This window comes from Lissotriton vulgaris, chromosome 5, assembly GCF_964263255.1.
Source record: "Lissotriton vulgaris chromosome 5, aLisVul1.2, whole genome shotgun sequence".
NCBI classification, from domain to species: Eukaryota; Metazoa; Chordata; class Amphibia; order Caudata; family Salamandridae; genus Lissotriton; species Lissotriton vulgaris.
In genome coordinates, this window is record NC_141693.1 from 1933113057 (window position 1) to 1933130587 (window position 17531).

Sequence of the window (17531 nt, forward strand, 5' to 3'; positions counted from 1 at the left end):
TAATACCACCATCTATATATACATCCACTCATTCACCAACAGTTTTATATAGTCACTCATACACATACTCACTCATCATATGTAGTGATACACCTATACATCTTGTTACACACCGACAGTCATCCAAAAGTTACTCACACACATACTCACACATGCAAATAAACTATTGAACATTCATTTATTTGCTTATACAACTATACACACACTACCACCTTACCTCTAAGAAAACTTACACATACTTACTCTCTTAAACAATCACTTATAGAAAAACATACTTATTTAAACAGGAACTCTTACAATCTCACATATACTCACTTATAAACATCAATACTCACATATACTAGATTAAAACATATGTTGTTACTGATAAAGACACTATTGAGACAGTCATTCACTCACTAACACACACATCTACACACTCATCCACCCATACAGTCCTGCACATATGCTGTCTTCAAAACACATACAAACAGTGAGTCAGTCATTGATGCATCTATGTGCTAAGTAATTCTCCCACTAAACCATACAGAGACTCATACTGATACTAAAAAAACATCTAATAACCCATATACACACACATGTAGCTACTCACCAACCCATGCAGCCAATTATACACAAAGTGAAACACTGATACATATATTTAAATATTTAAACATTACTCGCTAATATATGTATTCACTAAGATACACTTAATAAGCCAGTTAACCAATCAATTTTTTTTTTTAAAACATTCATTAAAACACTTATTTGAACATTTATTCTTCCATCGACCTTTACATATACATATATAAAACATATTTATGTTTCAGAAAGACACACATTCACTGGATGGTGTCATCAGTGATGTCATGAGTGATGTCACTGACCATGTCATGAGTGATGTAATATGTGACGTCATCAGCAGTGCATTACACGCGCAAGTTGTAGTGATTCCAACTAACTATAACGTGGGAATTTCAATGGTTTTATGTCAGTAAAATTTCCATCTAACTATAACTGGTGTGAAACCTATGGTTTTTTCTGTGAATATACATATGCTTCTCCAAGTCCATCAACGGCAGCACAAGTGGGGTGGCTGATGGGAGAGGTAGTTGCTGCATTGAGAGCAGCAAGTGGAGAACACCAGTATTGTATATCCATTCAGGATGGCCAATGAATGGTTGCGGGAGTGAGCAGCCGAGGAAGTCTTCAACGATTATTGCACTCCGGTCCCTGATGGGATGAGAGACAATGCTAGCTCGCAATCGCCAGGTACCAATCTGTAGGTACATATGCAAAATCTGGGGAAACTTAGAAAAAACGAAATATTGAAGTGGTGGGAGTGCAGGTCACTCCAAATGTATGTCGATGTGGGCCGGGTCCCAAGAGGTTTACGGATCATGGTGACTCCCACCTAAGAAAATCCCGATCCAAACCTGCTCAAAGAATAGGCGGATAACAGCGCCGAATCATCACAAGTCATGCTGCGCATACTCATCAAATATGCAGTCAGTGACAGAGAAGCAATTACGACCAAAATTGAGAGCATGCTCAAAGAACTTGACCAGTTCCCTAATAAAGAAGAAACGGCAAAAGTGCAGACAGAAATGACCAGTAGACTGCAGAAATATAAACAGTCCATTAAAGAGACGAATGCAATAAAAGTTCTTCGCAATAAATTGGATTATCAGAAGGTGAGAATTTATACCTTCTCAAAGCATTTTGGCAACATTAGACGTCAACAACTCTCAGCAAGTGCGCAACCCACGATGCAGCAAGTGAGCGGACATAGCAGCTCAGAACTGAGCTCAGAGGTAGACACTGATCTTAAAGAGAGCAAAGCTACAGGGGGTGTGGGCACTGGCAGGGAGATACCATCAGTCATTGAAGAGCTTTGATTTTTACGTCTGGACAGCACTTTCAACCTGTGGCCTCGGCCAGAGTGCACAGAGAAAGTGGGAAGAGGAAGAGGAAAAGCAATAGAAAAAGCAGACGCTGGGGAAGGAACTTAAAAAAATCCAACAAAACATACACAGAGAAAGTAACATGCGAGTTGGACATTGACAACACAATTATAAATCTTTCAGACATGGAGTTACACAAAGAAGAAGAAAAGATGTTATCACTAGGACTGTCGTTTTGCTCCATGACTAATTTTGATTATGGAAATACAAAAATACTTCAAGGGAAAGTCAAGTCAAATACAGAGTGTCAGTGAGAATATTACATCAATCAGAAATTTGGCAGTTGGTGGCATGTTACTATTGCAAGATCTGAATGAACTACAAGGAGGAACACAGCAGATGAATCGGCCTGTGGAAGAATTAGCAGCAATAATGGACTAGATATACATGGCAGCATACAAACTCCGTTCAAGCACAAATCGTTTTTTCTGCCCTTCATGCCCCGAGACTCTTTGGACATATTTGCAGAAAATGTGATAAGCGATTTAAAGAAACTTGCAATAGAATCTAGCAGAAAAATATTGCACAAAGAACACAATCTCTGAACGTAATATTCTCAGGTGAGCAAGAAAGTTATGATAGACATGACACAGTGATAAGATGGTCTGATAAAGGGGCAACGTAGTACTCTGGCCTCTAGACATGTACACTAAAGAAGTACATAGACAACTTCAAGACAGGGAGTGTTATTGTAGGGTTGGTCCAATGAGCCTTCAAGGGATAAAAGAGAAATTCCACACAGAACTGTACAGATTGAGGAGTTGATCTCCAAGGGAGAGCTAGATTTTTTGAAAATAGATTACCCAGTTAAACCCATACTATACCTAATTCTGAAGGTATATAAGAACGCAAGTAACCCACCTGGTTGACCTATAATTTTGGCCATAGGAGGTTTATTTGAAAACACATTAGATTTATTGACCATTTCCTCTAGGAACATGTATGCAATTTACCCTCATACATAAGGGACACTCGAGACTTCCTGCGTAAAATTTACAATATATCTTGGGACGAATCCTATGTCCTCATGACCCTAGATGCCGCGGCTCTCTATATGAGCATTAGACATGTCGAGGGTATCAGAGCATTAAAACACTACTTCAAACCCATACATTTACACCAGCCCACTTCTTAGCATTGCCGAATGGTGTCTTGAAAACAATCTCTTCATGTATGATCAACATACCTACACACAAATTCAGGGAACGGCTATGGGTACATGCTAATTTGCATATGGGCTGGTGGGAGGAGCAGGTACTTAGATTCAACCATGCACAAGAATGGTCAGAAAATGTGGTCCTTTGGACCACATTTATCGACGATTTATTCATCTTGTGGAAGGGGTCACCAGAGTCAGCACAGAGATTCTCACAGGAACTCAGTAATAATAACCTGACCCTCTCGTTCACAAGCGACATTAGCACAAAAGAAGTACACTTTTTAGATCTAGTGGTATATGTAGAGAATAGCAGCATTCAGACAAGAACATAGAGAAAACCGTCATCGGGCAACTCTATCCTACACGCTAGCAGGTTTCACCCCACCAGACTCAAAAACAGTACCTACCCCCTATGCAGAATGTCTGCATTTGAAGAGCAACTGCAGCAGTGAGGAGGTGTTGGATGAAGCACAAAAAGATCTATTTAAGTGACTTAAGGTACGAGGCTATAGCCAGGAAGTGTCGATGTCGGCAGAGGCTAAAGCAAAAACTAAAAAAAGAGAGGATATGTTGTTTGGTACAAAGAAGAGCAAGAAATAATCTAATGACGCAGGCCCAGTGCGTTTAATTACAGGGTACTCAGCCTATCAAGCCAGACTACCTAACATCTTCCAGAAATTTGAACATTGTCAAAAGCAACCAGATCATAGGCCCTGAAATTCTCTGTGGTCCTCTTATATCATGTAGAAGGACAACATCTATGCACAGGGAGCTGGTGCAAAGTTCTCAGCAGTTCAGGAGTGGGTCTGAGTGGTTAAGAGTGAATAGGGGATTCCAAAAATGCACGAAATGTAAGGCATGTCGGTATGGATGTAACATTAAGACCATACAGTCATCCCTTAGAGGAACACTGATTGAGATCATAGGATCATATCAATGCAAAAGTGAATTTGCTGTGTATGTGCTTGAGTGTACTTGCCACAAGCAGTATGTGGGGAGCACAATACACAAAGTCCATATCAGGACACTGCAACACCTTAGAGCTATAGCCTATGATGACAAAAGCTACCCTGTAGCAAGACATATAAATCTATGTGATCAAGGAAATACGAAAGATCTAGTATATTTTGTCACTGATGCTGTCCCTAAGAACCCTAGGGGAGGTAAAAGACAGCTTCAACTAAGGAGACTAGAATTGAGGTACATATTGATGCTGAATACTAAAATACCACAGGGATTGAACTCTGATGAAGAGCTAACGGTACATCTTTAGCTATAAACTCCCGCTTCAGTAGGCAGAGGTTCTTGGTATACTTATTTAAATACTATTCCCACACTTTCTTTTGATTGGTTTATTTCCATTTTCATTTTTTGGGAATGCATAGTCATGGTATTTGACAGGAATATGTGATATAGAACAGTTATTTGTGTTTAGTCAGTGTAGTGGTATAATGGGAGCAAAGTAGTAACCAATGCAGTTGAATTCCCAAACCGAGGTCAAGGCTCACTGGGCATGAAAACTGTTTCTGATTATTTGTCATAGGACGATGTGTGCATATTACCAATGATATTGTTTGCTCACTATGAGCATAATTTGCAACTGTTCCAGAAGAACCACAATATGACCCAGTAAAGATGGAACCAGACTATTCAATTGTGGAGGAATTACAATTGATAAGATGTATTTGGAAATATATTTAAAATTCTCCTTTTACCACTCTTTCTAGATTTAGTAAATAAGTGTCACCTATATTGTATATACTATTTTTAAGGTTTTAATTTAAAGTTTGAATTTTGAATTTTCTTTCCATGTCGCGTAGACAAGTGATTCTTTATGTCTATGATGCTGAAAGGGTTACCATGACAACCCCCATTTGTGTGTATGTTTATAATGACTTTCCTAAATGGCGCCCGACTATGTGAGCAAGGTGGTACGTCCACCGAAACGCGTCAGGGCCTCCTGTTGAATTTAAACTGGTGTTAAATTATCCATGGTGTCGGCGCCTGCTTCAAAACTGGGGAGCGGGACTAGTGCTTATATATAGCTATTCATATTTAAATATTCAAATACGTATTAATATTTATTGATAATAATTTATTCTTGTGCCTTTTAAAATGTATACCGAATGACAGTTTTTTTAAAGGTTGGTGCAGCATTGTGATTTTAGCATTTGTGCTATTATATTCACGACACTAGCAGTTATGTTTTATCCAACCTATCTATATAAACTATGAAAAAGATTTGAAATAGAGGTTTTTATACATGATTTTAATGTATGAATTACCTAATGTGCTAAACTAGTCTATTTTGTTATTCATGAATGCACCTTAGAGCCGCAAGTTTGAGTATGTTTTCTAGCTCTACTACTTCTGTCACATGTGGTGTCAGGTGAGGGTTTCACTACCAATAAAAACTCAGTATGTACGTAATGCAGTCATGTGACCAAGGGCCAAGGGGCCCGAAGCGCGTCATGAAGGAGCACTGCACTTTAACTTAAATAAATAAATTAATTTTGGCACCAGCTTAAGAAGTGTTTGTTTGTGCGTCAAGAGCACAAGGGAGCATAATTGGATATATATATATATATATATGTGTGTTTATATATTTGGCTCAACTTCCTTCGCGGCAGCACTCCGATGGTGGAAATCAAACGGGTTTATTTAATCCGTCAAAATCAGAACAGGACGCGTATCGGCTTTGCGCCTTTTTCCTTTACTGTTACCGCACATATTGTTCATCTGAATTTCAATAATAAAGTTTTGCTAACATTTTTTTCATGCAGTGATGTCACTACCAAGTAAGTCATGAACATAAATAATGCACTACTCATAGTAAATTTATGCGGCGGCCATCTTAACATATGTTTTAGATCATGAACCAAATAGCAGCATGAAACACATTTGTGCCATTAATTGGCATTTTCAACATTCATAAAAGGAAATAATTAAAAGAAAGTATATACACTTATAATACAATCTAAGTCCCTAATTTAGAAATCAAAATGTACAAATACATCTTTGTGCCTGCATTACTGTTTTTGCACTTATACCCGAGGTGTGATTTCATTTCACTATAAAATTCATTAAACTTTTGCAAAAAAGAAGAAAGATCTAGCCTTGAATAGGCTTGTGTAGACAACATGATAGTGACACCTCATAGTTTGGAACACAGATTTCAAAATTACAAGATGAATAAGAAAATTTGCTGAAAAAGAGAAGAAGAAAAGGGTACATGGATCTACAGGTTACTTAATTAAGTCAGCTGAAGGAGAGGGAGGATTTACATGAGACTGCTAACCCAGATATATGGTTAACTCCTCTTCCGTGTTAAGGCCAGAGGGTGTCCTAGTGTGAAGGTCTATGATCAATCTTGATTCTAGCCTACATAGCTGTGTCTCTCTGTCACCCCTATGCGTGTTTATATATATAAATATGTGTGCGTATTTGTGTTTTCATATTGTAAAGGGAATAAAGGCAATAGCAATAATTTACTCAATAAATTGCAGTGTGCAATTTGAGAAAATACTAGCCGCAGCGTCTTCTTTTGCTTGCGACAAAAATAAATGTGGATAAATACAGATAAAATTACCCAAAAATAAATATGGATAAATGCACACGGAAATGTTAAAAAAATAAATATCATGAAACTGGGAGCCCTAATCATGATCAAAAGTTACGTTTGTGCTGGTCACCATCATTGCATTCTAGAAGTGCACCTGGCTGCTGCCATTGTGCCGCTGTGACCATCATTCATGTGGCAACCCTCCAGCTACACATCACTAGCGGCTAATCAACACCTCCTGTGGGACCCACTGACGACAATTGTTTTCTAAAGGACTTCAGACGGCTCCCCCTAGAGACCAATAATGCCGTGGACTACTCAGAACAAGGATTGCTTTTGCAACTGGAGTGTCTCCTCCGCGTAGCAGGATCGACCAGAGACATATATTGTTGGTTTGCCCACTGGCAGAAGAGAGAGCACGGAGACCTGTATTGTGGCGAAAATGTAACAAGGGGGCTGTACTTAATTCAAAATAATCATTACTCAACTGGGGTTATATGAGAGAAGGATATCTTTAATTGCTTATGAACTCGATTTTTGAGAGATGTAACAAAAATGATGAAATATTTGAAGTAAATTATAAGAACGCATTGACACACTATAAGAAATTGATTACACAAGCGAAGATCACCTACTATTCTAAAATGGTTCTGCAAAGCCCAAGACCATAAAAGAGAAACCTTTCAGATCATGCACAGCTCCTCGTCTATTGACAGAATTAGTCAACCTACACTGATTTCTCAAGAGCTCTGCAACGATCTGAGTAGGTTCTTTATTGAAAATATAAGGTTAATTGAAGATGCCAGAATAGATAGCCCTAAGATTGGGATTGAGAAATTAGAGGAGAAGAAACAAGACCACATAAAGTTAGCCACCTTTACCCCTCTAAACCAAGAATCTTTCCAACACCTGTTGATCAAAATAAAATCAGTCACCCCCCAAGATCCTTGCCTGCCCAGCATTATGCAGGTTATAGTCCTGGCCATAGTAAAGCCACTTAATGACCTGTTAAATCCCACTTTGAAGATGGAAATAGTTCCTGATGATTTTAGAAAAGCGGTTTAATTAAAAAAAAACTGTGGTGACTCAGAAATACTAAATAACTACCACTAATATTATTATTAACGACTATTGCCTTACTGTGCCAGCCAAGCTCCTTGAATCTCATGTTGCCAAGGAAGTTTCTCAACCCTCAGCAATCAGACTTTAGTCCCAAACATAACTCTGAAACTGTGATACTATCAGTCAATTGATGACCTTATGAAGGACCAGGACATGGGCCACATTTCAGCATTAGTCCTGCGTTATCTATATGCAACATTTGACATGGTGAACCATACTATCTTTCTGCGCCATGTAAGGACTGCAGGCAATTCTAAGATGGCACATAACTGGATGGCCTTATTTCTGAATACCAGAAATCAAGAAGTACAATTGTCCTCATTTAGGATGACAGAGGCGAAAATTAGACTGGGGTGTCCCACAAGAGTGAGCCCTCATGCCTCATTTATGTAACATTCACATTCAAGCCCTGATAAAGGAACTGCTTAATAGTGGGTCTCAGATTTTTAATTATGCTGACGACTCTCAGATATAATCTTGATGGTCAAGCTGCGTCTCAGTCTATATTTCAAGAAATGATGTGCTTTATTGTTGGTTGGATGAGGAGTAATTATCTTAAATTGTACATAGAACAAAACAAAATAGTGGTTTTTAATGGCAATTCTACATCCTGGTCAAACGTTCCTGTCCCAGCGAAAATGGACCAGTACCGGTTCCCAAGCCAATTGACCAACTATTTCCATTAAGACAGCAAATGAACGCTGTGGTCTCAAAATGTATTTTTACTTTAAGGACCATTTTTTTTTTAAGCTTTATATAGCGCTGGCTAGACCCAGAGGTATCAGAGCGCTTTACATGAGGTAGGACATTGGTTTCAGAACAATGTTACATAGTTACATCATTTGCTGGAGCATCGCTTAACATAGAAAGGGAAACAGTATAACATAGTAACATGAGTAATAAATGCATAGCATAGCATTAGAAACAAACCGGCAGGGGGAAAATACTTCAGGGGACACAGAAAAGTCAGGCAGAAAAAGGGGAGGCAAAGAGAGAGTCACGGAGGGAGGAGGCAGGGGAGGGAAAAGAAACACAATGGGGAGTTGAGGAGAACAATGTCCAATGTCTGGCTGGGTAGGTGACGGCCGAGGGGTGAACCAGAGCCAACTCCTCTATAGCTGCATAGGACAGCTCCACCGGGCATCGGCTTGGGTACAAAAGAGGCAATGCTAAATGTTGCCTTTATTGTCTGTAATATGGTACAAAGTCCCAATAGTGGTGGTTCTTTTAATCTGGCTTCCACTAGTGTGGCCAGGACAGCAGCATGGCGTCCCTGTCTTTGCAAGGGGGTGGCTCCTTATACTTTCAATCAATCAATCAATCACTGCATTTATAAAGCGCACTACATTCCGGTGAGGGTCTCAAGGCGCTGGGGGGGAGGGTGGCCATTACTGATCGAAGAGCCAGGTCTTGAGGAGTCTTCTGAAGGTCAGCAGGTCCTGAGTCTGTCGTAGGCTGGTGGGGAGAGCGTTCCAGGTCTTGGCGGGGAGGTAGGAGAAGGATCTGCCGCCGGCGGTGGTTTTCCGGATACGAGGAACTGTGGCGAGGGCGAGGTTGGCTGAGCGGAGGCTTCGGGTGGGGGTGTGGAAGCTGAGTCGGTCGTTGAGCTAAATAGGTCCGGCGTTGTGTAGGGCTTTGTGTGCTTGGATGAGGAGTTTGAAGGTGATCCTCTAGTTGACAGGGAGCCAGTGCAGGCCTCTCAGGTGGGGTGTGATGTGGCTGTGTCGGGGGACGTTGAGGATCAGTCGTGCCGAGGCGTTCTGGATTCGTTGTAGTCGTCTAAGGAGCTTGGTTGTTGTTCCTGAGTAGAGGGCGTTCCTGTAGTCGAGTCTGCTGGTGATGAGGGCCTGGGTGACGGTTTTTCTCATGTCGGGAGGGATCCTTTTGAAGATCCTGCGGGGCATGCGGAGGGTGTTGAAGCAGGACGCGGAGACGGCGTTGACTTGCCTGGTCATGGAGAGGCTGGATGACCACCAGGTTGCGTGCGTGGTCTGTGGGTACCGGGGCTGTGCCTAGGGATGTGGCCCACCAAGAGTCGTCCCAGGCTGATGGGGGGGGTCCGAGAATGAGGACCTCCGTCTTGTCTGAGTTCAGCTTCAGCCTGCTGTCCTTCATCCAGTCGGCTACGGCCTTCATTCCTCTGTGGAGGTTGGCTTTGGCGGTGTGGGGGTCTTCGGTGAGGGATATGATCAGCTTGGTGTCGTCAGCGTAGGAGATGATGTTGAGGTTATGTTGTCGTGCAACGTTGGCGAGTGGTGCCATGTAGATATTGAACAGCGTCGGGCTGAGGGAGTGTCCCTGTGGGACGCCGCAGATGATCTCGGTGGATTTCGAGTGGAAGGGTGGGAGGCGGACGCTCTGGGTTCTCCTGGAGAGGAAGGATGTGGTCCAGGCCAGGGCATTCTCTTGAATTTCGGCGTATGGAGGCGTGCTGATAGGGTGCTGTGGCAGACTGTGTCAAAGGCTGCTGATAGGTCCAGGAGGATGAGGGCGGCTGTTTCTCCTTTGTCCATCAGGATTCTGATGTTGTCAGTGCTGGAGATGAGGGCGGTCTCGGTGCTGTGGTTGCTGCGAAAACCGGATTGGGAAGGGTCCAGGATGTTGTTGTTTCAAGGCGCCGCTGTTCTCTCATCGGTTCAGGTGTTGATAGCCCATTTTATCTCTTGACTTTCCGTTTAGATGGCTCGAGGCTACCTAGCAGACTGCTGGCAGTGACAAGAAACGCTGCTAACAAACTCAATGAAGTTCAAGCAACCATCGTTGGGAACGAAAGCTGTGATTTTCTTGCCATCCTTGATCAACTGTACTCGGACACACTTCCTGATGGCAGAGTTAGGCTGCTTAGCTTCTACACCAACTTTTTCTAAGACGATGCCCTTGGCGTGAGATGCTCCTCCAAAGGGGTTGGCCTTCAGAGCAGTACCCAGATGAGCCTTCTTGTATTGCTTGTCATGCCATTTCTGTTCATGGCGGTGAACGCGAAGCTTCCTAGCTGTACGAAGTCCACAGCACTTCCCCATCGTGGCAGCTTCATCTATCTGTTGAATTGATGAGGACTATTAGGGCAGGGATCCCTGGCAGTTAATTAGGTAATGCAAACAGCATTTATCTTGCCCTCCCAAATTGCGAAATTGTGAGACTACAACTGCTTCAGAACCCAGCGGCTAGGTTGGTGTTCAAAGACCTTGCATATCACACACCCAACTCCATTTGAAACTGCTTCATTGGTTACCGGTGAGGCAGTTCATTCAGTTTAAAACTTGTTGCTTAGTCTTCAAGTCTCTGCATGGGATAGTCGAGGATTTCTTGACTAGTCAGGTGGCAAGATACTCCCTGACGAAGAAACTACACAGACAATCTTTTGGTGGTGCTGAGTTTTAGCAAGTCAAGAGTCAGTTCGCAGGTTCTCGGTGTTAGCCCAACTGCCTGGAACTCCGTCCCACTGCATAACTATTCCCTCACTGAAATGAAAACTTTCAGGAAAGCTTTAAAAACCTGGCTCTGTGAATGCAAATGAATTGCACCCCTAAGAATGGCCTCACCCTACAGTTGTTTTCATCTCTATAAATATTGGATAAAATAACATAACATACCATCTGCACCTGAGCCTTGATTTGTGCTGCACAAACATCTTAACCTTAGGGAGCCCTGCCTAGACTCACAGGAGGGGAGACACCCAGGTAAAGGGGAGGGATGGGTGGTACCCAAGGCACTGTAGCTCAAGCACCAGTGTATTTTATTTTACCTGCCAATATATCCTGTGTGGTATTCAATTTTAACTATGCAGATTAAACTACTTGTCTTTTCTAAATAAAGCACTGTGTTGGCGAATCCATTATTGTCCTGATGTCTTGTTGTAGAGTTCTGAGCTTCCACACCCCCAAGTTATGTTCCTGAGAAGCCTGTGACTGCTCGCCATAGCTACTACCGAAAGGCAAGAGCTGAAGAGGTTTTACTAGGCCCAGTGTGCAGAGACATAATAACGCAGGATATCAGAGCCCAGTGACGTCTGAGGTCCAGTAGCCCCTGTTTGCTGCATGGCCTTCCAAACGGGGTCTGACATGTCCTGCAATATTAGGACGTGCTCGAATATTAAACTGGTCAATTTTTATAGTCTCACTTATAGACTCATGTTCTTTGTGTTGTTTGGAGACAAAAGTACTAATGCAACTGATCAGTAGACAGGGAGATGCCAACAAAATAACTGATATAACCAGGTGACTTTAGGGTCTGATTTTCAGACAACAACAGGGGGAGCATTGAGAGCTTTTGGGCACAGTGATAGATTTGCACATTGGTATAAGGATTACCATTCCATATCTCTAGGTTGAATTTCTGCACAGTGTACTAGAGGTAAAGCAGCAGTAGTGAATTTTTATGAACATGTGCCTAGCCATGAGGACTAACCTAAATTACTCTTTACTGACGCTAACCTCCTTCTTCCTAGGCACCCTCTCTTTTGAACATCTGTGCTCATATTATATATAAGGCCACGGAAGACTTTTAAAAGGGTGTTCCGGACATATACCAAGTAAGTGCCCGTAAAAAGAAAATTCAAAGATAAGTGTTGGGTAAATATGTTGGAGGTAATTGAAACTAGAGATGTCAAAGGATTTTGGAAATTAGTACAAGAAAGTGTGGGCAGGGAAGAAAGGGCTAAATGTAGGTAAAAAGGTTTTACAGATTCTAAAATACCGAATTTTACCGATTCGGTATTTTAGAATTGGTAAAACCTATGTAGGTAATTATTCAGTATTTTGTACCGAATCGTTAAGATTCGGTAATTACCGAATCGGTATTTACCGATTCGGTAATTGCCATTCATTCCTATGGGCCTGAAGGAATCAATGTCAATTACTAAATCGGTAAATACCGATTCGGTAAAATTGTGAAATAGTCAAGGGTGGCAGGGTGTCACTTTGACACCCTGTTGCACCCCTGATTAGTGCTTGTGTGCCATGTGCCATGTTAGGGCATGTATGTGTGCCACATGGCACAGGTGTAAATGCACATATTTGCATTTACATGGGAATTCGTTATTTACCACCAACTAATAGTTGGTGGGAAATAACGAATCCTTAAAGCCCTGTAGCACTGTTTACAGTGCTACCTACATTTCAAAATACAGATTCGATAAATTTACTGAATCGGTAAAATTACCGATTCGGTAAAATTACCGAATCTGTAATTTTTCATGCCCTACATCTCAGTATCCAAATATCGGTCGGTAACGGCCCAAAAATCGGTATTTTCGGCCGTTACCGACCGGTATTTGGATACCTACATCTGGCCCTAGGTTCCCTAGACTGTATGGTCCCGGAAGATCACTGGGTGGGCTACCTGGGAGAAATCTATGGGAAATGGCCAATGCAAGAAGAGCCCAGGATCCCAGCTTGGCCACAGGTGAGGGATGATATAAAGAAATACTTCACCACAAGCTATATAAAGAAAATTATAGTAAGCTTGAATCTTACCCGTGTTGCAGGCCCAGATAACTTTCCGGCAGCGATAATGAAAATTAGACCAGAATGGTGGGCTGAGTTCTTTGCAAAGATGTTCCATGTGGTCTTGGAAACTGGAATTGTACCAGAAAGTTGGAAAGGTGCAATCATAAGACCTATACATAAGAAGGGTGGCCGCAAAATACCGAAAAATTATAGGTTGATAAATCTCCTAGATATAGAGGAAAAAGTCTTCACTAAAGCCATAATGGGTTTACTAAAAGACTGGGCAGAGGAAAATCAGATTATACCCCCGGAACAGAGGGGGGGTTTAAAGCAGGCCACTCCCCAATCGACCATTGCTTTGCTCTCTGGGCCATAGCGCGGAAGTCGACGGAAGTGCAGGGAAGTTTGTTCTGCTGTTTTGTAGACTTCCGCACAGCTTTCGATCTGGTGGACCCGGAACTGTTGTGGGAGGCCCTAACTAGTTTTGGTATTCCTAAAGATCTGCTACGTCTGATTCAAATGCTCCATACCAAGAACTGGACCCAGATAATTTTAGATATAGATTATAGTTTATCTGGAAGAATTGAGATTGGAAATGGACTGTGGCAGGGATGTGTACTGGCACCCCTGCTGTTTTCCTTGTTTTTAGCAGATTTGTCAATAATCTAGGGGAACGTCATTGGGGCAAGCCCAAAACAAGATGGTAAGCATATTGCATGTTTGCTCTATGCCGAAAATCTTGTGATCATGGATCAGACAGAAGTTGGCCTGCAAAGGAAATTTAATATATTTAATGATTATTGCTCCAGGAAAAAACTTGTGATTAATATGGATAAGACCAAAACCTTGAGCTTTGGTAGAAGGAAAGTTGGGTTCACATGGTGGCTGGGTACAGAGAAAGTGGAATCGGTTACTGAATACAGGTACCTGGGGCTTTGGTTTGAAAAAAGTTTGAAATGGTCTACCCATCTAGATGCCTCAAAAGTAAGAACCTCTGCATCGATTAGCGGCCTGAAACTGTTTAACAAAGCCTATGGTGCGATGTCAGACAGACCAGTGTTAAAAGCCTATTCGGCCATGGTACCTCCGCAATTTCTATATGGCGCAGAATTGCTATACCTGAGCGGTAAAGAGAGCTGGGATGTTGAGGAAGGTAAAAACCTAAAAAATCTATTTACACTGCCCTTGTCAGCCATGGTCCAGGCAGTAAGACTGTAATTAGGCTTCACTTCATGGGGCATTCTAGCCTGTATGGCGTTACTCCGATTCTGGCAACGTCTAGGAGTAGACAAAAACACCAAAATTTCACAATGGTGTAAAAACGAAATACTGAATATCGAATTAAAATGGGCAGGAGAGACTAGGGTGATTATGACGAAGCTATGTCGTATGATGGAGGTTAAATTGTGCCCTCCGACACTTATGATTAGCATTGACAAGAAGATACTTAAGAAATTGGGGAAGGAAATATCCCATGCACAGGACCAAAACTACCTTGCAAATAAAATCTCAGTGCATTTTATGACTGTTGCATGGAAAAATGAACAAAGCTTTCCCTATATTGACAGGCTACCGGATTGCCGATTACGAAGTGAGGTTCTCAGGGTAAGAATTGGGATGAACCCGTGTTATATAATAATGTGGCAAAACGCGTAATGATTGATAAGACGGGAAGATGTACTTGTACTTTGGGCACCTCGTGACTTGCTACATATTTTATTAGATTGTCAGAAGTTTATTGATTTACGAATGATGTTCTTAAAACCGATTTTTAAGAAATATGGAATTAAATCTAGGGCCCAGGCAGTAACTTTAATGACTGAACTGACCCATCTAGATATTGCCGTTGTTATTGGGAAATTTCTGCAAAGAGTGAAGGCACTCCTTTTTACCTTTTGTAATGAGTTTTAGTAATAATTTAGCTCCAATCAGAGTAATTGGAGGGTTTTATATTGAATGTGTTTTAAGATATGTTTTAGTATGTTAATGAAGTGTATTTTTAGATGAACCTCTAACAATATATGCAATGGTCCAAATAAACGTGATTTTAAACTGAAACTGAAAGTGCCCTTTATTACAATTAATGTGGTGCTCTCGCGAAGCCACAAACTCACGCCCCCCCTCCCCCTGGATATAGAGCATTAGTGAAAGGCGAACTGGATGTTTGAAACTGCCAGTCTGCCTTTCTCTTTGTATGCAGCAACTTGACCTACATTACAAAGGGCAAATACATCCCTCTGCACACAGGTGCAGCAAGTGCCTGCATATATCTGCAACAGAATGCCTGAGGGGGGTCCACCTTTCAGGGGGCACTCTCTTTGTGGTGCACAGTCAGTGCACTTCTTGTAGGCTTCTTTGCCTCTGCTCCCGCATCTATATTATTGCATGGATACTGATGCAAAGGGTTCTCTCATTTGCATATGACCACACCCTCAAGCAAATGAGAGAACACCCCTTTAGGATCGGGCCAGCATTACATGTGTACGCATTACAGAAGGGGCTGTGCAAGCATCTGAAGCCTATTCTGTAATATCAAAGGGCCTCAAGTCAACAGAACACGGGTGCACACTCCACCTTAGCTTTTGAGGCACTTTGCAAAATATGGCCCTTGGCACCCATTAATTAGGTCATGCATGCTGCACCACAAAACAACAGTGTCAACAACTCACCACTGTAATCAAATGCCTGCAGCAGCTCAATGACCTTGGAAGGATCTGTGGCTGCATCGTCTTCGAGGTGAACTAAAATCTTCGGTTCTGTGGCATAGGTAACAACTGTGTACCTTGGCGTGATGTCATAGGTTGAGATCTACCGAAGGAAAAAAAGTACACATTACTGACATGATCTGCAATCCCAAGACTATCTGTCCAAAGTTAAAAAAAACACAGCTAGCATAGGATAATTGGGTATTAGTATATCCCCATTTCCACAGATTTTCATTCTCTTAGATTAGTAAAACAAAAAGGGCCCTATTACGATTTCGGGCGAAGGCCATCCGACAGCTCGGCGGTGACGTTTAGCTCGACATCTGAGGCATCGGTCCGACCGCACTTTAATAATACGGGTGGTACAACCTATGCCTGCGGGGGAAATCTGCTCTGCCTCTGACAGGATCAAGGAGCCTGTCGGGGCAGATCGTAATCTCCAGAATGGAGGTGGTGCTGGCTCACGCATTGCTGTGGGGATTAAGAAGCACGTTTCTGACAGCCTTTCCATGGCGGTCTGACCGCCATAGAAAGGCTGTCGGAAACTGTCTTTGCGGATCCTTGGCGTTCCCCGCAGCCTCTGCTATGAGGCCTGGGGGGGGGGGGGGCACCTGTGTTGCCCCTCCAAACATAGATGCATCGTACTTGACACAAGGTCCATGGATGTTTAAAAAGTGCATATTTCCTATTGTGGCTTGGGCTACAGCCCGTAGCACAAGCAGCAATGGGAAAGATACACTTTCCGACTGCGGTGAAGGCGTTCACATCCTAATTAGGGAAGAACGGACCACCAACTTCTTGTCGGGCGGTCCAGTTTACGACACCATGCCGGTCGTACGCTTGTCCGACCAGCATCATAATGGGGCTCTCAGTGTTTCTTTCAATATTGTAGCAGGTCTTAACCTTTTGACTTATGTGGACACTCATTGACTGACTAATAGAAGTCAGGGACCCATTGTTTAAGTAGTTTCTATGATATGAACTTCAAAACAATTCACAAAAATATAGAAATCAAGTAAACATAAAACAAATATACAAATTGTAAAATACTTAATTTTATCCATGACCAAAAAAAATACAAAAATACCAAATTTAATTTTAACATGAAGCTTTTCAAAATGTTATTTCATTTGTAAAAGATAGAGAAATTTGAAAGACTATAGCATGTCACCTTGCCTTTTTTGCTAATAGTGCATGCTCTCTTTTTGTCAGCGTAACCAGTGCTTCCATTGAAGCCATCATTCACTCACTGAAAAAACCAAAGGTTAAAGTAACATTATGGTTAGGTAAATTTGTCAGTGACAACATTAACATTTTGAACTAAGACAAATCCACAGAAATTAACCAGTTATGGTTAGCAGCACTACCTCTGACTTGCACACCTGCCAGGCACTACTTATGACCTCAGTTATGACATCACTCATGATATGTAGTCCTAAAAAACCCGCCGCAATGGTATCTTTGGCTATGGCCCGATTGGATTCGCCATAGGATTTATCAGCCTTGCAACCGCTCTCTGCAGCCCACGCAGACAGATTATACCATGATGGCCTTTGCTTGTGCCTGGATTGTGCGGGATGTTCTGCATATGAT

General features: G+C 42.0%; 1 protein-coding gene across 1 annotated transcript in view; it reads right to left on the minus strand.

Annotated features, from left to right (window-relative positions):
• The window catches only part of LOC147717786 (complement factor B-like), a 472008-nt gene that overhangs the window by 313333 nt on the left and 141144 nt on the right, over window positions 1-17531 (minus strand). Inside the window, exon 7 of the mRNA XM_086924573.1 lies at window positions 15903-16041. Coding sequence (XP_086780699.1) covers window positions 15903-16041 — 139 coding nt within the window. The remainder of the gene's footprint in view (window positions 1-15902; window positions 16042-17531) is intronic.